This window comes from Manihot esculenta, chromosome 9 (genome assembly GCF_001659605.2).
Source record: "Manihot esculenta cultivar AM560-2 chromosome 9, M.esculenta_v8, whole genome shotgun sequence".
Classification (NCBI taxonomy): domain Eukaryota; kingdom Viridiplantae; phylum Streptophyta; class Magnoliopsida; order Malpighiales; family Euphorbiaceae; genus Manihot; species Manihot esculenta.
Genome location: NC_035169.2, coordinates 28,462,784 through 28,484,674, shown reverse-complemented (window position 1 = coordinate 28,484,674; position 21,891 = coordinate 28,462,784). Strand labels below are relative to the sequence as shown.

Here is a 21,891-nt window from a genome sequence, read left to right as displayed (position 1 = left end):
ATAGCTTGAATCATATTTTAATTATAGCTATCTTAATTAGCAACTGTAACCTTTCTGTTGAAAATTATATTTAAAAAATAGGTAATTCTTATCTAAATATTATGAATCAACGGTAACGATTCTGCTAAAAATTATATTTAAAAATTAGGCAATTCTTATCTAAATATTATGAGTTAACAGTAACTGTTTTGCTGAAAATTATATTTAAAAAATAGATAATTCTTACCTAAATATTATGAGTTAAAATAATGATTTTGTTGAAAATTATATTTAAAAAATAAGTATTTCTTATTTAAAATTTATGGACTAAATATATAAGATTTTATATAAATTCTATTATTATTTTATAGTTACTCAATTTAGGCGAGTTGTTTCTTTGATGAATAACTCGAGCTGATTGGGCTTATCTGACTTATTTGGTTGGGTCTGGAATTAAAGGAAAGAGCTCAGCCCAGTAACTGTTCTGTTGCTAAATTCAGCCGAAGGGAACGGCCCAGGCAAGTGTAACGTAAAACCATCTTAATGACGAAATTACACTTCCTCATCATGCTGCTGACACAAGAAACGTCAGGGTAACTACGTAAAATCACTCAAAGTGTGGCTTCCCACAGTACAAGTCCCTGTCTTCTTTCCTTTTCCTTTGCTCGGGTTCTAAACCTGTGATTGCACTAGAAATCCTATAAATTTGCGATCATTATATTTTCTCGTCATCCAAACATACTCGCTAAGATCCCTACTTGGGTTTCGCCCTCTTATCAATTGAACCGATTCTATTCTTGTCGCAATCTTCTATGTAAAATGATTTTCTCAAGGATCGTTCACTCTCTATCTCGCTCTTCTCGTTCCGCTCTCCAAAGAGGAAACGCAAAAGCAAGTTTTTTTTTCGCTTTCCCTTGTTCTCATGGATTTTGTTGATTTGATTTCTCCTTTTGGTTACCCGATTCTCCTTTTTTTTTTTTTTAGAATGTAATAGCCAGTAGTTGTAATGCACGGACTATGCCAGTAGAGAATACGTGCATTTCTGGCGTGGATGGCGGATTAGGGATTATTAGAGGTTATTTAACTTCTGCTGGAGGTGTGAGGCAGCTCCTGTCAAAAACAAATTTGTTTAATTCGAAGTCTCTTCTTGCAAAACCTAGGGCTCGTCTATTTTTCTCCAGTCAAGCTCCAAAGAAGAGAAGTAAGTGGCGTTTGATTTATTTATTTATTTATTTTTAAGATGCTGTTTTGGTTTTATATATTGATGTTTTTGTTTTTTTGTTGGTTAGTATAGAATATGAGAATTACTTCCCGAAGGATAGAAAGCAAAATCCAAAAGAAAATGAGAGCAAATTTGAATATAAAGGTGCGAAACTTTTGCTCCTTCAAATCGTCCCTTTTCCAATTTATTGTTATTATTTCCAAATAAAGTTCTTGTTTTTGCCAGACTTATTTGTTTTATGTTAATGCAATAGTTATTTATTTGAGAAAGACTAGAAGCTAGTCTTGAGAGTGGCCTGTGCTTTTACGTTTATGGCTTATGTTGCAGCAATGAAGTTTGAGTGCTAATGGGTTTTTGTTGAAGTTTTCCTTTATGTGAGGATATACACTGTTTGTGAGCCAGTCTACGGGTTTCTTCTCCTCCTGATTGCCAAATTGATTTGGTTCATTTTTTAATGTTGAAATATAATAGAATAAAATGAAGGTTCTTGTAAGATGATTAATAGAATGTATACCATGGATTGGAAGTATTGTGATTGTCAATGCACTATTGTGGTAAAAGTATGAGAAAATGTTAGCAAGGTGAGTCATGACACTAAGGGGACAAGGTTCCCTCTCGCCTAAGACGAGAGGCTAGGTGATGCCTTTTTGAAGTGAGGCACCATACTTATATTAGTTATATACATATTGTGTATATATATGTATTATGTATAATGTATAGATATATATGCATACATATATGTATAGATATCGTATTAATTCCTTCTTAGTTAGTTAATTAGTTAGCATAATTATAAGGATATATGTTCCTAATTAGTTAGCTGAATTATAGTTATACTTATATATTAATATGTAATCTTTTTCAATATTGGAATGTACTTGAAGATTGGAAGTCAACTATGTAGATATTATATTATTTCTTTCCGAATTAGTTAATATATATATATATATATAATTATGCTAATTAATTAGGAATACATCTCTAATTAATTAGCCTAATTATAGGATATAAATCCCTAATTAATTAGATTATTTATTGGAATATATCCTCTAATTTATACCTAAAATTTAGTTTTCGAATAAAAGGAAATATGTATTAGGGTTTAGTCTTTACAGAGAAAGAAAAAAAGGCCATCCATGTTATTTTCAAGAGGTGATGCCTTCCCTTGCGCCTTGAGCTAGGTGAGGAAACTCGCCTCGCACTATGCCTTTTGTCCCTTTAATAACACTTGTATGAGAAATGTATTCATTTGATTATTTTCAAGGTCAACTTACCAGGTGGTTTTGCTCTTGTCACTGTCACACTTCAACATTAAAATGGTACCATTATTATCAGAATCTTATGATTCTCGATTCAAATCTTACAACTCGATCAATTTCCTAACAAATCGATCCAAATCTAAAGAGCAAATCTTAAATGTACCTGAATCTTACAATTTGATTCGAATTTTATGATTCTGGTTTCGACTCTACATCCTAGCGATTCAAATATATAGAGTAAATTGCAAATGCACCTGAATTGTAACTCAATTGGAAGAATCAATAATAAATCAAGTGAATTAATATGAATTGGCCGAATCTTCACCTAATTCAGTCAACTTTATATTTTTAAAGTTTAAGATCTCGTTCATTTTTGCTGTGAAAAGTGTACATAGAACTTTTTTTAAAAACTTTTTTCTTCCACCACCCATTCTTTTCCCTCTCCTTCTTTCATTTCCCTTTTTTTGTAGTTAATTAATTTACATAACTAATTATAGTTGTCAAGTTATATCAATTTATATTAAGAGAAACTTACTTTTTTATCCCTTAAATATAGTATAAATAATATATTTATCCCTCTATTTGTAGAAATCAATACTAAAATTCCTGAAGTTTAATTCTATCAAAACTTGAAATCTTTCCATCAAAAAATGTCGTTAGTGAAAGGAGTGATGACCGAATTACCCTTTTTTTGAACTCAATATTTTAGTCTTTGAAGTTTGATTCTATCAAAATAAGAGGTCTCTCTCTCAAAGAATTGAAGCAACAAATTGAAATCTCAAAGTCAATCTCCACAAAAAAAAATTCAATAAATTCAGGATTCAAACTCAACAAATCTAACAAAATCAAAATAGATAAAATCCAAATTATCAAAAATAAAAAATCAAAACTCAATAGAGGTCCCTCCTTGCCGCTTGCCATTGCTCACTATCGCTCGCCGATTGTTCCCCACCGCTCACATCTCTCGTTGCTCGCCATTGTGTGCAGCTCACGCTGCTCATCATCTCACGACTCTCACTGTTGCTCGTGATTTACATAGCTTGCCATCGCGCATTGTTACTCGTGATCATCTCACACGGCTAGCTGCCGGTTGTTGCTCATTGCTTGTCGTCACCCTTTGCTTCTCTATCTCCATCTCCTTTCACCAGGCATGAATAATGAACAAGATTTGGAGAGGATGAAGATGATTTAGGGATTTGAAGAGGGATGAAGAGGATTTAGGAATTTGAAGGGTAGAGGTGTAATTTTTATCGTTAATAAGGATATTTTTGGAACTATATTTTAATATCTTTCCTTTGACCATGCATAAATCATTGACTTAATAGAAATATTGGACGGAGAGATTTTTAATTTTGATGAAATTAAATTTCAGGAATTAAAGTATTGGGTTTCAAAAATAGAGAGACAATTCTGTCAATTATGTTATACCTCAAGGATGAAAGATTAATTTTTCCTTGTATTAATAATATTAAAACTTGCTATCTTTTCTTACTATTTGCTTATTTGATTAAATTTAAATGAGAGTTTCAGCATCTGTATAATGATAACTATCGTCTACAATTTCAAAATTTATAATTTATAACATAAAGCCATATAATATAGAAACACATGTTATTCTTTTATTTTTTTTGTGAAATAAAAACAGATTTTATTCTATTATAAAGAATATTTCTAATTATGTAAGTGATAATTATATATTTATCAAAATATGTCATTATAAGATTTTTTTACTCATTTGTAGAATATATATTATTTTTAATTAAGTTGTAGAATTTTTATCAATCTTACAATTCAATTCGATTCTCGATTTGATAACTGTGAACAGTACCATGATACTTTGTTGTGTTAGTTAATCCATTACTATTAATTTTTAATGGCTATCAGGCTATTTTAAATCTTTTAGTGTTAAAAACTAATGTTAATTTAACAAAAACTAGCTAATTTTTTTCCTAAAAAAGAAAAACTCAAATGCAAGTGATGACAAAATTTCATAGTGAAGAACAAGAAGAGTAGTTTGAAATTTGAATAATCTAAATAGAGACTTAAGAGGTTGAAAATTTAAATGATAAGATTAAGTTGGATACTTTAGAGGAACCTTTGCTAGGGAAATAAGCTGATGAGAATGAGCAATAGATCCTTAGGTAAAGAAGAAAACTAAATCATCAAGAAGACAAGGAAACAACAAAAAGAACACATAAAGAAGATGATGGGAATTTAGGATTTAGCTAGTTCTCTTGTTCCACTTCCTAGTGAATGGAAAAGTCTTTCTACTCTAGTTGTGCCTGATTAAATATGTTTGATGTTTTCAGAGACGTGAAGGACAGAATGAAGTTCATCATTTAGATCTTATTGCTATCAGTGAAGAAGATAGTGTTAATTGATTTGCAAATAGAATTTCCATATTTTATATCTTCTTCTAACCCTGTGTGTAATTGTGTTTGCATGTCGAATTTATATATGAGAGAGAGAAGAAATGGTACTGATATATTTTTACTCCAAGGAGCTTTAGTAGTACAATTTGTATGATTAGTTTGCTTGTCCAATTCTTGAATTTTGGCTTGAAAAGGAAATCCAATGTTTTTATAAATGATCCAAGTTATGGTTGATACAGTTGTCTTATTGGTCATCTCCATAGGCTCAATAGATTCTGTATATGCTTTTGCTCTTCTAACCTTAATTAGTTCCTTGCAATGAAACAATGCATAGTTTTAGACCCCACAATGAGAAAGCTATGTTCTTCTGCAGAGGACTCAGGTGCTGCTGGTGGCAGTGGTGGTGGTGGCGGTGGAAACTCCCAGAACTTTATGAAACAGTTCCAAAATTTCATTGCTCCTGTATTGTTGATTGCCTTTTTGTATTCATCAGTTCTTTTTGGTCCTCACGACCAGAAACAGGTTATAGATTCTGCAACAATCTTACAGAAATTTAAATAAGCTGATAAATGCTTCAACATATTTTACCTGCTAAATTTGATATGAATTGAATTGGTCCAGACATGGACATTCAGTAGTATGCAAGAAACTCCTTTTGCTATGCTTCTTTTCTTTGCTGCAGCTTGTTCTCTTTTAGGCTCAAGTATATGATGTTGTTAGAATGCTAATGAGTCTGAGGTCAAGTTTGTAAGCAGCACCTCTTCTCTGTAGTTTGATCTTTTATGAAGCACTTGTTGCTATTATGCAAGAATGATAACATTCTAGTGCTCCAAGTTTCACTCTGCTCCAACTTCTTATTATGCATCAATGTCGTGTATTATGTAACTCAATCTTTGAAAAACCAGTCTCCCTAAACAAAAAACATCTCACCAGCCACATAGGCACATTCTTGAAGAAGCATTGGCAGCCTGGCTATATAATTGCTATTATATCCTGTAAGGGGCTAAATAATGACGCTGTAATTAGATGAGAATTGCTTGTGTATATATGCATTTCTGGATTAATTTATTGCATGCCATGTATCTTAGTGGTTTCATTCTTATTCCAGATTTGATACTCCACTCTGCTGCTTTGTGTCTTATAGGTTTTTTTATTATGTTAAAACTTTCTTTATGTACCCTTTTTCCATGTCTAATTTGTTTCAGATTAGCTTCCAAGAGTTCAAAACCAAGCTACTTGAACCAGGCCTGGTGGATCGCATTATCGTTTCAAATAAATCAGTTGCTAAGGTGTATGTAAAAAGCTCACCAAAGAATGGAAATCAAACCAGTGATGATATTGTTCAGGTTCCTGCCAACAGTACCCCTGCTAGAAGGGATACCAGCCTCTACAAATATTACTTTAACATAGGAAGTATAGAGTCTTTTGAGGAGAAGCTGGAGGAGGCACAGGAAGCGCTAGGAATAGATCCCCATGATTATGTTCCTGTAACTTATGTGAATGAAGTGAACTGGTATCAAGAGTTAATGAGGTTTGCTCCTACGGTCTTGCTTTTAGGAACGCTCTGGTTCATGGGGCGAGGAATGCAGAGTGGTCTTGGTGTTGGTGGCACTGGTGGACGAGGGGGCCGTGGAATATTTAACATGGGAAAGGCTCCTTTCACGAAAATGGATAAGAATGCCAAAGATAAGGTTAGTTGCACACAATTTCCTGGGTAGATGAGATGAGAATAATATCAGTATGTTATTCTCTTGTAGAAGCTACAGGCTACAGCAAGGAAACCTCATGCAACTTCTTATTCTTCTTCTTTTCTCTCTTTTAATTGTTATTACTTGAAGTATTACATGCTTGGACATTTTTTTTTCTAAAATAATGAATTAAAATTGAAAATGACCAGCGTATTAGTCCCTTACGATGTTTCATTTGGTGGTATAGGTATTCTTTAAAGATGTAGCTGGGTGTGATGAGGCAAAGCAAGAAATTATGGAGTTTGTTCACTTCCTGAAAAATCCAAAGAAATATGAGGAGTTGGGTGCTAAAATTCCAAAAGGTGCGCTTCTTGTAGGCCCACCTGGCACAGGAAAAACACTTCTTGCTAAGGCAACTGCTGGTGAATCTGGTGTGCCCTTTCTATCTATATCTGGGTCAGATTTTATGGAAATGTTTGTTGGAGTTGGGCCATCTAGGGTCAGAAGTTTATTTCAGGAGGCAAGGCAATGTGCACCTAGTATTGTATTCATTGATGAAATAGACGCAATTGGTCGAGCAAGAGGGCGTGGAGGCTTTTCGGGTGGCAATGATGAGCGTGAAAGTACTCTTAATCAGTTGCTAGTAGAAATGGATGGATTTGGGACCACCTCAGGAGTAGTTGTACTTGCTGGAACAAATAGGCCTGATATCTTAGACAAAGCTTTATTAAGACCTGGTCGGTTTGACCGTCAAATTACAATTGATAAACCTGACATCAAAGGCCGTAACCAGATATTCCAGATATATTTGAAAAAGCTGAAACTTGATAATGATCCATCTTATTATTCTCAGAGACTTGCTGCTCTTACTCCTGGATTTGCTGGAGCTGACATTGCTAATGTTTGCAATGAAGCTGCTTTAATTGCAGCAAGAAATGAGAGTGCGCAAGTCACCATGGAACACTTTGAGGCAGCGATAGACAGGGTAATTGGTGGCTTGGAAAAGAAGAATAAGGTATTTTGTCTCATTGTTTCTGCATTTTTCTATTTGGTAGCATTTGTTTGTTCTTGATGCTCTCCACGGGCATGGCTAATATATTAACCATTGGTTGGTTGATACTGAACTAAGTCTAATTTAGTGAATTTACAATTGTGTGTCTATATAAATGCTACATTTATAATCAATTCCTTCAAGTTTAACTGTTTTGGAGATAGACTGATATAGGATCAAGAACTCCTAAAGGGAATAAGAAACAATTTCAATATTTTATTAACTCTCAATCTCTGTTGTCAATTTGTAAATAAGAAGTCTGCCAAAATACGTAGAGCTTAGAGGATCGTATTTATGGCACAGTTGTTGATCGTTTTACTATTAGGATGTGGCATTCCAAACAAGATAATACTTTAAGCAAATACTAAACAAACTCAAACTTTCTAAATAAAGATACTACTTATTATATAATAATAGAATTATTAAACTTCCTAATACTAAAAAAAATTGATTGTAAACTTGATCTTCCTTCATTGCATCATTCTCCATTGATCGGAGAACACGAACTTCAAGTTTTGTATTGCCTTGACTCAAAAACTGAATTTGGATGGTATAAAACTTTATATTCTTAGATGTTAGCAATAAGATTGAAATGAATAACTGCTTTTCTTCGCATGCTTGAAAACATTTGAACATACAAAAATAGTCACAATTACAGTTGAAAGGTTCTTCAATTGACTAGGAGCAAAAGAATTAGATAAATTTTCATTTACCTTGTTTCCTTAATGCTCCATTTTCCTTCTTTCCTGGGATTGAATAGTCAAACTTTTATTGCTCGTTCTCAACAGCTTCATTCTCTAGAATAGGTTGCTCAAAATTTTCCGACTCAATTTTATCTTCTTGGATTTCAACAAGTGAAACACAGCTTAGGATTCTCCAAATGCCTTGCGACCTGTTGATATGTAACTGTATCTTCAAGAACCCCTGATATAGCTTCCAGCTCTGCTTTTAGCCTAGCCATATGATAAATCACCAAAACATTTTGAATACAACAAAGCAACTCTATGCTTAAAGTTGTTAACATTGTTGTTAATCAACCTGAAAATAACATTTTGATATCACTTGCATTAGAAATCACATTTATGATATTAAAAACTTAGGCGTGAAAGGAATCAACCTCTAAATCAGATGGAAGTTTGAAATGATCAATCATTTTTACTTTCTTTCTGGGCATGTGAGTTTAATTTTAGTAACCTGGATAATGCATGCTTACTAAATGGTGATAGCTTGTACAGGAGCTTGTCCTTAAAATCTTACAGTTGATAATCTGTAGCTGTGGGTAGCCCGTTTCAATGAGTTTGATAAAATAATATGTTGTTTTATATTCTTCCGAGTAATATACAGTTGCAATATGAAGTATGTTGCGATTAGCCAGTTACATTATGCGGATTTAATTCATTAAGGCTATGAACTTTTCATTTGTATGACCCCCATAACATGCAAGTCAAAATGCACCTCAAAAGACTGTGTGTCACATTGTCATTTGTAATTGTATTAATAACTTTGAGCATTTATGCTGGACATAAGGTTCTCCTTGTCCTTCCTATTTGGCCTCTAGTTTGTTAGACCATTACTTTATTCCATAGTTTGTGAAAATGAAAACAAAACCTTTTATCTTTTTGAGTGTAGGTTATTAGCAAGCTTGAAAGGAAGACAGTTGCTTACCATGAATCAGGTCATGCTGTTGCTGGTTGGTTCTTGGAACATGCAGAGCCCTTGCTTAAGGTAACAATTGTTCCGCGTGGTACTGCAGCATTGGGATTTGCTCAGTATGTTCCCAATGAAAATCTTTTGATGACCAAAGAGCAGCTTCTTGATGTGACTTGCATGACACTTGGTGGTCGAGCTGCTGAGCAGGTGATTCCATCCATCCTCTTCCTTTTATCTTTCTATGTTGTCAGGAATGGCCAAGTCAGCACTTGTGAAGAAGCAAGAAATCTTGATCTATCAACATGAGCACTTACATAACATTTTGAGATGTCTGTGTCAAATGCATAATGGGTTAGGTTTGAGGATTAAGGTTATGGGTTCAGGCCTTCTGGATAATTGTTTGAATCTAGAGTTTGAAAATCTTGATACGTCTTGACAAGTTCTTAATTTCATGAATCTGATTTGAGATGCATATTATGGTTTAGCTTTCTGGATTAAAGAAAATAATCCCACTGGCTTTGGCTTTTTAAACATGTGTATTTAATGTTTAAATTTGTCCCTTATCTTGGGAATGTCATCTAAAGGTTGTCGCATTGCTTACACAACGCCTTGTTAATTTTGAAAACATTTTATTATGATAATTATTTTGAATTGTAATTGTGCTTGTGCATCACCTTGTTATTTTAGAACTTCTTATTGTGATAATACTTGAACTATAATTGTTGTGCCTAAGAGATGCAGGCATATGCACTTGCTCCCTAATTGGGCAGCAACTGGTTAAGCCGACCACAAAGGGAAAGACCTCCTATTTAAGGGTGAGAGAATCCATAAAATATATATTAGTTCCTTATGAACCAAACTTGATATGGAAATGGAGGGAGTCAGGCAACATGGGAGGCCAGTTGTACGTGCTTCCAGGAATTAATGATAGTATCTTCATTAGCCTTGGGAACATGCTTATGGAATAAACTACACGTCAAGGCCTTGGAGTCTGAAATTGAGACCTGATACAAAAAAAACTAAATTAGCTCTTATACTTTAGCTTACAATGTTTCAGGTGTAGGTTGTTGAATCATCTTTGCTGGATGTTTTTTCATTCCATCAATAACTTCTTATAGGTTTTGACAATTCAAAAAATAAATAACCGGTCATTCATAGTCAATAATTTGTTAGTGAGCTGAGCGGATAATAATAAGTTTTGTTTATACTCTAATTGATCATATGAAAATGCATACATTGCTTTTGAATTACATACTTGTGCTGTGGTTTTTTTTCTGATTAGGTTTTGCTGGGGAAGATTTCAACTGGAGCCCAGAATGACCTGGAGAAAGTAACAAAAATGACATATGCCCAGGTCGCAGTTTATGGTTTCAGCGAGAAGGTGGGTCTTTTATCCTTTCCCCAGAGAGAGGATACATTTGAGATGACTAAGCCCTACAGTAGCAAGACAGGTGCAATCATAGACAGTGAAGTAAGAGAATGGGTGACCACAGCATATGAACGCACTGTTAAGTTGATAGAGGAACACAAGGAGCAAGTGGCTCAGATTGCAGAGCTGTTGCTTGAGAAGGAAGTCCTTCATCAAGATGACTTGGTTAGAGTTCTGGGTGAACGTCCTTTCAAGTCAAGTGAGCCCACTAATTATGATAGGTTCAAGGAAGGATTCCAAGATGACAATGAACCTAAAGAAACAACTAAAGCTGAGACCTCGGAGGAGGATGGATCATCAAACTTGGAACCGCCAGTTGTTCCAGCTTAGCCGGCGGATAATAAATTTACGGATGTGAAAATGGGATTTTTTTTCTTCTTCAAATTAACTTGCTAGTTTTACTTAACATGAACTAAATGAAATTGTAAAATTCAAGAAATATGCAAAGATCATCTTCAACAACTTGGTTCTTCTGGACCTGTATGCTGAATTTGAAATTTGATGATTGATACCAAAAGCTTTTCAAAATGCATATACAGCTAATTATGAATTGGCCTATCGGTTTCAACAGAGTTTGGTCGGTTTATTTTATAAGAGAATACATCAGCTCTCATTTCTTTTTCTTCTACGATCATTACTTTGGAAGATGCTAAAATCATTGGATGCACAAAAAAAAGAATGCTTTTCTAATTTCTAGCATCTTTGCGTAAGCAGGGAGAGGATTCTAAGTTTTGTAGTTACTTATTCCTCATTGGCGGTGACGGCTAAATTTAACTAGTAGAAAATTGAAAGGATGTGGATGCACGGTGCCTATTTGCCCTTTTATTTAAATTTCTTTTAATTAAAATATAATTTGCCCTTTTATTTAAATTTCTTTTAATTAAGATATAATTTTGTGATGTAGGTTTGCTCTTTAAAATAATTTTATTTTTATTTAATATAACTTTGTGATTGTGATGTTGACTGGCCAAATTAGGCTGTTGGAAATGTATCCCCATCAACTGTATTTGCCTAATTGCCTCCCCTCCACACACAAGGCTTTTGTGTGATAATAACATTTGTCTCCTTCAAAAAGAACAAGCTCACCCTTCAGAGTCTCTTAACCTCAAAATTTTTTTATTGCCAAGATTTTGGAATTGAGGAATGCATCATCAGTTCAGGATTCTAGTTTCTTTTAGATGAATAGGCATCTCGTAACAGCAGATAACAACTGATACATAGTGAATGTCAGGTATACAAGCAATGTGGTCAGTAGTCACCAAATCTTATCAGCCACAAATTCACACACTTGTGTAAAGTTCATTGTTCAAAGAAGATGCTTGACATTTCTTTTGGAAGCAATGGATTTGTGTGGATAGGAGACTGCAAATTTTGATTAGGGTAAGGTCACAAACTCAGTGGTCTACCTGGAAATCACACTGGACAAAACTGAAAACTGTAGCTGCTTTTTATGCATAAAAGGCTGCCCATAACTTCCCATATTAATGGTCTCCTTGTTGGAAAGCAAACACATTCCATGCTAATTTTCATCCACAATATTTCAACTTTGATCATATTTTTAATTTAAATTTCTTTTGAAATTCTTTCAATTTTGTTTTTATTGTCATAAAACTTCCTATTATCTTATAGGTTAAAAAATACACACACATATATATATATTCTCTTTTTTTTTTATAATAATCTTTGTCTATTTTTTTTTCTCTCTTTAAAAAAAATACATATTATTAGTTTTAATACCAACAATTTTTAAATTATAAAGTAAAATATTATTTGTTAAATATAATAATAATATTATAGTTATTAGTACTACTACTGAAAACTTTTCCAGCCATTTCAGTTATTGTCTAACTACACCGCTAATATCTTAGAAACTTCTTAAGTCATGATTGCTAATATTTAATAAAGTATGCTAATAAAAGAAAAAGTAAAAAAAGTTTAGGACATTGAATTAATTCATTTTTTATTATTTGTTACATTATTTTTATTTTAAATATTAATATTAATATTAAATAAATATTTTAACTAGATAAATATTTAAATTTTTTTAATAATGGTAGTTTATATAATTTTAAAATAATAAAAATAATTAAGAAAATAAAATTGAAAACAGAAAATGAGATGTTTTCAATGTCAGGTTGTCCTAATAAAACAGAAAATGTGCTATTGCTCCTCTAAGCAATTAGTGGTGGATTGAAAATAAGTGGGATTTTTCCTCTTTTGGCAATTTTTCATTTTTCTTTATGAACTTATTCATATTATAGAATTTTCTAATCAACGTTAAAGACAAAGTTTGAACACTAATTAATTGTCATTACATAACCCATAACTATTATAATTCTATTTTATTTTAAAGAAATAATTTAATGTATTTAAAATGAATATAATTAGAAAATTAATAAAAAATTATATTTTTCAATATATATAAAAAAATAAAATGAATAAAACTTATGGGATGGAGAAGAGAATATTTCTTATACTCACTAATTAACATACTGTATTTATTTGGGTTGGAATTTAGAAGGAAATTGTATTGAAAGCAGAGCTGTTTCATAGGGTTGATTATCAACATAAATCAAAACAATTGCACTATTGACCAATTCAGCCATTGAAATTAATTTGGCAACTTTTCCCATAATGCAGTCAAGCACTAGAGGATTCTTTTACTTTGGAAATTCAATTTTCTTTTTTAATATAATAAGGTGACAAGCAAATTCACTTGTCAATTTATATTGCCATTTGTTTGAACTAAATTAAATTAAAGAAAAAATTTACTAAGGAAATAAATACTTTTAAAGTTTTCATGCCATTAGTAGTGATATTTGATAAAATTGAATCAAAACAAACAGATAGGGAGTGGAGAATATGTAGGTTTTGTAAATAATAATAATAATAAAAAAACTTCAATCATTGCTTTGAAATTTTAATTTATAGGTTAAGCATTTAGTATGAAATTCATAAATATCATGAAGAATAAGCTTTTGTAACTCTTCAAGAGGCACAAATTTTAAATGGCAAATAATTTAATATATGTAATATAAAATTTTACTACCAAATATATAATAATTCGATTTATTTACTATTTAATAAAATTATTACTTTTAATATCTTTTTAATAAAATTAAATTCAATTTCACTTCACATAAAACATTATTTTTCGAATTAAATTTAACCCTAAAACACTATTTTCCAGACAAAGCGATTACAATAGTAAACGAAGAAGAGAATTTAGAAACGTGAACCGTAAAATATTATTTTTCAAATTAAATTTAATTTTAAAATATTATTTTTTGGACAAAGCGATTACAACAGTGAACGATGCAGATAACTCAGAAACGTGAAACACATTGTTAAAATAAAAAAAAAATAGTGGAAAATGAATGATAATATTCATTAGATATGGTGAATAATAAGAGTGTAAAAGATCTCCGTTGATGTAGCTTTCTGAGTCAACCGCCCTCACCTACTGAAAGCTAAGAAGTCCAGCAAATTATAATTATAAAGAAATAAAATAATTAAATAAAATAAAATAATTAAGATCATAACATAAATTAAGAAAGAAAAGGGTCATTATCAGAGGCAGAGGGAGAGAGAGCCAGCCCATTAGCTTTATACTTGAAATTATTGAGTAGAAAGAGTTAAGAGAGATGCTGCTTTCACCAGACCCACCACTCCATATTTTTTTATGTCTTTTCTTCTCAACTACGTATCTATGTTGTCTATAATTTCTTTTTTTTTTTTTTTTAATAATCACTAAATAACAGAGTTTGCACAATCTATTGAATCTAAAAGGTCGATATTTAAAATTTCATGCTCCAATCTCTTACTAAAAAAATTTAAAAAAATTAAATTTTTAATCAATTGAAAAAAAAAAATTCGATATTAAGTGTAAGTATTTTCTTTTGGCAAAAAATATTTTTTTTAATATATATATATATATATATATGATGAAAGAGATTTAATGGGTCATCAAATGCATACACTTGAACTGTGATTTGATTCGATGAGAATTAAATGTCTTTGAGATTTCATATGAGTTCCTCCATACTCGATTATAAGGAAAGAGCCTGTAAAATATAGAAAAATGGTCAGGGATTTGCTGAAAATGCTCCATTAAAAACCCTCCGACGTTCAGGTTATATCTAAAACTTTTAGAGTAATGTCTTAATGGAAAGAGATATGACGCGGAACCCTATGGCACAAGCCTCAAACTCACACGCACAAGTAGATACGGAATCCAAAGATCTGATAAACCCACCTCCTATGGCACCCCAAACTTAGAGAAGCTGAAACACCAATGATCGAAGGATTTAGATGAGAATCCGACAAACGCCACAACGAATAGTTGATAAGTTAGCCAAGATTCCTGGTGCAATTGATGAAAGCAAATCCTCACTCTCACTCAAAGCAATACACGCCAAAGGCATGAAAGAAATTCTGAAAAGTTTGATTAAAAGCTACCTCTTACAATTGTTTCTTATCCTTATATAGTAAGGAGAAAAACAAATAAAACCCTAAGATACTCTTCTTGGGCCTGACTTAAACACATAAGGCCCAAGCCCAATCACACACTAAAATAACACATAAGTATTAAAACATAAGCCCAAAACATGGCCCAACACTCTAAAACTTAAAAGATAAAATATGGCCAGAATACAAGCCCAAACAAAGCTAAAATAAAATAAGTGTTCAAATAATAAAACATTGCAAGCCCATCATAACAAAGCTGAATCTTCACAAAAACCTTACTTGATCTTCACTTTAGGCTTCCCTTTGTGTAGTTTTAGCCCATAGGTTTGATTAGGCTCCCTAAGCCTATGATTGCAAGTGTTGCACCAAATCTGTCCCATATGAGTTGAAGCACGCCCCAAATATATATGGATCATATGAATATGATTTTGAACTCCTTTTAGATCCATTTGAATGACATAAGTTTGCTCCACACCATTGTTAGAAATTTGCCCTATTGGATCCGTATCATTCCCTCTTTCTTTAGAAAAGATTCGTCCTCGAATCTTGCTGATATTTATGTCAAGAAGGAAAGCTTTAGGCACCCATGTATCTTCAAAGACCTCCTTTTGAATAGGTGGAAATAGTATAAAACTTTCATCATGGATGTTTTCATCAACAACCTGCACATCAAGAACAAATGAACTAGACATAAAAATATTAGTCATAGAAAGATCATGTGGATGTGACCCATTCTCCTCTACAACTTCCAAAACAGTCTTATTCACCTCCTCCACCTCATCAATCATGTGCTCCCCATGTCCACCATCATTCACAACCTCTTCTATAAGTTCATTAATGGAATTTTCAATTTCAATCTCTATGGAAGTTGACATTGGAACTTGAGCCTCTTCTTTCTCCTTTTCTTTCTCCATCTTCCCTCCTTGAAGTAGTCTTGATTCTTTTCCAGCCTCGTTACCCTCAAACTCACTCTTTTCTCTCATTTTTTCCACAGAACTCAAGCTCTCACTCTCCTTTGTAGCCAAGGCCGAAGCCTCCCTCTCCCTCTCCAGCATTTTTATGTGATCGGCATATACCTCTTGAGGTGATAAAGGAGCGAGTATAAGCTTCTGTCCTTCATGAGTGAAGGAGTACTTGTTATTGAGCCCATCATGTTGCACCTTTCTATCATATTGCCACGGCCTACCCAACAATATATGGCTTGCCTGCATAGGTACCACATCGCACAAGATCTCATCCTTATACCTACCAATAGAAAATGGTATAACCACCTGGCGTGTAATCCTGACCTCACCACAGTCGTTCAACCATTGCAATCTGTATGGCTTAGGGTGTTTAATAGAAGCCAAGCCCAATTTCTCCACCATATACACACTAGCCACATTTGCACAACTACCTCCATCAATAATGACAGTACACACTTTTCCATTAACCAAACACCTAGTGTGAAATATGTTTTCCCGTTGTTTCAGGCTTTCTTCCTTAACCTGCATATTCAGAGCACGCCTAGCAACAAGCATCTCACAATGTGCAGCAAGCAACACATTATTAACAAACACATCCGAATCATCACAGTCATTATTGCAATTATGAGTTCTTTGAGGTATTCTTGTAGAAATGGACGCTGGTGAGACATTCTGATCTTTACTCATCCTACCTTTAATCAACAAAGAACAAAGAGAACTAGCAAATATTGTGTTAGAAAAGAAAGAACTCAAGTGTTTGCACACTTACCACTCTTTTGCTGATTCTTCAATTGCACTTCAGAAACTAAGGTCAACCAACTAACCACAAGGTGCATTTAATGAAACAAAAAAGAGAAAACCTAAAGAAAGAACGAAGAGCGCAAAAACTAGAAAGAAGACACTGACAATTTGGAAAGTAACACAAGAACTAGGTTTTGTGCTACTTGAAAATATCACCTAGAGTATAGACCCAAGCAAACAATACTCCAGCAATGTCAAGGAAGCAAAAGCAAGTTTAAATCAAAAAAGAAACTTTGAATTAAAAAAAAAACGAACCTGGACAAAAGTTTGAAATTAATTCACTTCAAAGCAAATTAAATATGGATCTAATTAAATCTACCCAAAAAGGAAAGTATCAAAACACTGCAAATAGAATCAGAAAAAAAAAATGTAAATTTCTCTCAGATCAGAGACATGGACGAAAATTCTGGTGTTAAAAGAAGGATTTGACATCAAATCAATGTAGATGCAATTGCCTTAAATGTGCACTTTAGGCAGTAGGCAGAATTTCTTTTATCTCATAATCTGATTTCAACCCAATTCAAAATTCAAAATTCAAAATTGATTCCTATAATTTACTGCAATCAATTGAAATAGGTAAGGCAATATGGACGAAAAAGGAAGTATATCACAATTTCGGCCAGATCAAGGTAAATAAAGCAAAGGCGATTTTTTTTTTTTTTTTGGATTTCAATTTTTTTTTTTTTACATTAATAATCAAGAAGGTGCAGCCATGGATACAAAAGCTTTCACCGAAATCAACAAAAAAGACAAAGGAAAACTCAAAAAAAAAAAAAAACTCTAGATCCTGAGATAAATAAGAATTTACCTCACTTTGGCTCTGATACCAACTGACGCGGAACCCTATGGCACAAGCCTCAAACTCACACGCACAAGTAGATACGGAATCCAAAGATCTGATAAACCCACCTCCTATGGCACCCCAAACTTAGAGAAGCTGAAACACCAATGATCGAAGGATTTAGATGAGAATCCGACAAACGCCACAACGAATAGTTGATAAGTTAGCCAAGATTCCTGGTGCAATTGATGAAAGCAAATCCTCACTCTCACTCAAAGCAATACACGCCAAAGGCATGAAAGAAATTCTGAAAAGTTTGATTAAAAGCTACCTCTTACAATTGTTTCTTATCCTTATATAGTAAGGAGAAAAACAAATAAAACCCTAAGATACTCTTCTTGGGCCTGACTTAAACACATAAGGCCCAAGCCCAATCACACACTAAAATAACACATAAGTATTAAAACATAAGCCCAAAACATGGCCCAACACTCTAAAACTTAAAAGATAAAATATGGCCAGAATACAAGCCCAAACAAAGCTAAAATAAAATAAGTGTTCAAATAATAAAACATTGCAAGCCCATCATAACAAAGCTGAATCTTCACAAAAACCTTACTTGATCTTCACTTTAGGCTTCCCTTTGTGTAGTTTTAGCCCATAGGTTTGATTAGGCTCCCTAAGCCTATGATTGCAAGTGTTGCACCAAATCTGTCCCATATGAGTTGAAGCACGCCCCAAATATATATGGATCATATGAATATGATTTTGAACTCCTTTTAGATCCATTTGAATGACATAAGTTTGCTCCACACCATTGTTAGAAATTTGCCCTATTGGATCCGTATCAAGATACAAGGAGAAGGGAAGAGAAAGAGAAAGCTCTAGAGAGAAAAAGAGAGGATGTGTCAGAGAGTTTCTGTGTGAGTGTCGGAGAGAGAGTATTGTCTCTCTTTTAGGCTAGATTAATGATAAATATCCCTAATCATTCTGACACCTCTTGTGTCGTGTCCCAGCTAAGGTTTTCTCTTGCAGGCGCATCAGGCGGCTTATTAATGATGGACGATTGGCTAATAAATGCGGAGCTGGTTGATCCATACCCTGTCCATCGTGTACGTCATGTCAGTCTATTTCACCACACGCACATTTATAACCCCGATGAAGTATCGAGGAGACGACCAACACGTAGGAAGTCAACATCCTATTTTAGTCTCATTAGTTGTGCTTGGCTCACCCGATCTGCATTGAGGTGGGGTCCCCTCGGTCGCTTAGGTCCGTAGTATCCGTATTTAATTCCCATTTGTGGCACAAGTTTTGAAGAGGTCTGCCCATCCATTTTGGGTTTTGGTAAGGCCAGGGATGTTGGTGGCCGGATCTTCGTACCCTATAGATTGAGCTTCCTACTACCTAATCGGACCAATTGGAAAAGTTCACATGACCCTTCTAAATCTCATGTATATGTGTCGTGATCTTAATGGGTCTGTCATTTATATATTATCAGATGCTTTTTCGCTTTTCTAAGAGTTATTTTTGATGGTTGAAGGAGCAAATTTAATCTTATTGAGCCGTTATGGATGGATTTCAACGCATTTCCCTTCGAGAAACAAGCCCTCATCATTACTGTTTCTCGAACAGGTGCCATTAAATGAAGAAAATGATTATTGAGAGATTTTCGAAGAATCACCGCTTGAGACCTTTTGGGGAATTTGAAATTTGAATTATGTGGCTTATAAAAGCCTTTTTCTGGATGCTTTAGTATATTTTGACATTTTGAATTTTGTCTTTTTACTTCGAAATCTCCTTTCCCTTTATTTTCTTTATTGGATTTTTTTACTATAAGTATGTCTCCTTTTACCATGGCTCCTATTGAGTTTTCTATGGTGGAGAGGCTCCCTTCTAACTTTACCTCTAGTAACCTCCGTCGGGCTATTCTTAAGGAGCTTTTGTCCACTCCTTCTTGTTATATTCAAGCTCCTTATTCTACTGAGCGGATCATGCTTTTTTCAACTCATCCTCCCACTGGTCTTGAGGATGCTCAAAACGAGAAGGAGTTAGTTTTTTTCCTTAAATAATTTGAGTACGAGTTGGCTTTTCCTCTTTTTCATTTTTTCATTGGGGTTTTTAGGTTTTACAGAGTATCTCCTAGGATGTTAACTCCTAATTCTATCTTGTTTATGAGAGTCTTTGAGGCAGTGTGTTGGGGCTGGAGCTGGGGCTTCAGGCCATATGTTAGCCTTTTTAGGTATTTCTTTAGGATCACCAAATCAAATAATGAATTTTGGAGTCTCGAGCTCCCTGCCGGGAGTGATTGTTGTGCTACTAGTACTTATTGCTTTGATTTTTATGTTTCTGGTTCTTTTTTTCTTAATTAAAGCTTATTTTTTTGGTCTTGCAACTTCTGTCTTTTCGATGGGAGAGACTTCAGCGTCCAGGAATTTTACCTTGTTCAGGGATTTTATCAAGCAAGCAGTCGAGCAGTTCACTCGTCGAAAGACCATAGAGGCCGTTCACGAGGCATTGGAAGATGTGCTTCCATTGGTGATTGTGAGACCACATTCCGAGGGGGTCGTTAAGGAGGGATCCACAGGGTCTATGGGTGAAGTAGATGCCCTAAAGACTGCTCGAAACAACCCTCATTGTTCCACTGGGATCCCTGCTGTCCATGTGCTCCACTCTGATCGCTTCTCAGAGGAGGAGGAAAGGGTTGATCTTGTTAGAGCTTCAAGGTGGGGAGACCACCTCAGGTGATCATAGGAGAGGTGCTCCCGATGCGGTAAGGGGAGGCAAGGAGGGCTTATCTGCTAGTGTCAGCATAGAGTTTCCTCAAACTCTTATTCCTCATGAGTCGAGGGTTGCTTACACCATAAACCAGGAGTTGACCTCTACTTCTATTGCAGAGCTTCTCTATAACTACATTTTTAGGTCTTCTCTTGATATCTCCGACCCTCGGCTCCTGGGGACCTTTTTCCATCTGGTCAAGCCAAATGCTCAGTCAGAGGCCAGCAACTTGAAGCCGATGGAAGAGCTTTTTGTTGACTCTAAAAGACAAGTCCTCCTAGTACCTTCTTTATTTTCCTATATTATTAGCTTTTTTCATTATCATACTAAATGTCTATTTATATTTGCAAGTTCTCAGTGCCCTTGTCGAGTTGGAGGAGAAGATGAGGGGTGCTCAAGAGGTTGCTCGTGTTGAAGTTGAAAGGGTTAAGCAAGAGTAGGCTGCTCATGTTGCTCCCTTGCGAAAAGGGGAGCACAAGGCAGAGGTGAGGAGATTGAATGAGTTATTGGAGTAGAGCTGTCTTGTGGACTGCTTATCTGGAGAGTCAATTGGCTAAAGAGCTGTCTGAGACGACAGCTCAGTTGTCCCAGGTCTAAGCTGATGCAAAGCTGAAAATTGAAGGCTTGCTCTCACGGACTACCCATCTCAAGGGTGAGCTTGTGAAGATATCCAAAGATTTGAAGGGGGCTTGTCATCATTTAGAAAGGTCTCGGGAGGATGCTCACACTAGTGAGGCTATGAAGAATCAGTATAAGCTGGAGGTGACCGAGCTCTCTGCTCGTTGTAAAGAGTATGAGGTAGTTATTGTGGACATGGGTAGGAAAACTGAAGGCATCATCAGGACCATGTATCGAAAATACCTGCAGTCTGATGAGCACAAGTCTAAGATTCTCAACTCTGCTATGCGTTTTTATGCTAGCGGCTATAATTAGGGCTAAAGGCCGATCGTAATGAGCCAAGCAAGCCTCTTAGTACTCTTCAACTAGCTGAGTGTGATTTTAATGGTATGGACATGCAGTATATCCCTGACGACTTGCCAATTCAAAAGCCTGCCAAGGCCCTTGTCTCGAAGATCCTAACTTCTAAGGCTCCTGCCTCCTCTTCTCGTGGTACTTTAGGGAAAGATAGTGATCCAGCTGGTCAGATGATTGACAATCTTACTGCACTAGAGGCTGTAAATGCCTAAGTTTCTCTCCCGAGAGATGTTATTATTACAGACCTGACTATTGAGGCTACTCGTATTACTCTTTCCATCTTTGGAGTTGAGCCTAACTTGGATGCTAAACTTGCTTCTTTTGAGGAAATTCAAGAGTACTTTGTAAATATATAGCATGCTTGTTTTTGCCTTGCCCTTGTGTAATACCCGGCTAGACCCCGGTATCGGAATTCCTACGTTCCGGCGGATTTTCCGTTGGAAGTCGGGATTCGAGGATGTCGGAGCTTGCCCT

The 21,891-nt window shown here is 34.6% G+C and overlaps 1 protein-coding gene across 4 annotated transcripts; it reads left to right on the top strand.

The window, feature by feature from the left end:
* The first annotated feature begins 640 nt into the window (after positions 1 to 640).
* Positions 641 to 11,112, top strand: LOC110622662 (ATP-dependent zinc metalloprotease FTSH 8, mitochondrial). 4 transcript variants are annotated; one of them, XM_021767252.2, is made up of 8 exons: positions 641 to 870; positions 964 to 1,180; positions 1,274 to 1,345; positions 5,206 to 5,354; positions 6,038 to 6,523; positions 6,768 to 7,535; positions 9,201 to 9,428; positions 10,504 to 11,112. In XM_021767252.2, the coding sequence occupies exons 1-8, from the start codon at positions 799 to 801 to the stop codon at positions 10,978 to 10,980; spliced, it is 2,469 nt and encodes an 822-aa protein (XP_021622944.1). In that variant the 5' UTR covers positions 641 to 798; the 3' UTR covers positions 10,981 to 11,112. The 4 variants fall into 4 exon arrangements, with proteins under 4 accessions (XP_021622944.1, XP_021622945.1, XP_021622947.1 ...); XM_021767253.2 differs by lacking the exon at positions 1,274 to 1,345; XM_021767255.2 differs by lacking the exons at positions 641 to 870; positions 5,206 to 5,354.
* The last annotated feature ends 10,779 nt before the right edge of the window (positions 11,113 to 21,891 follow it).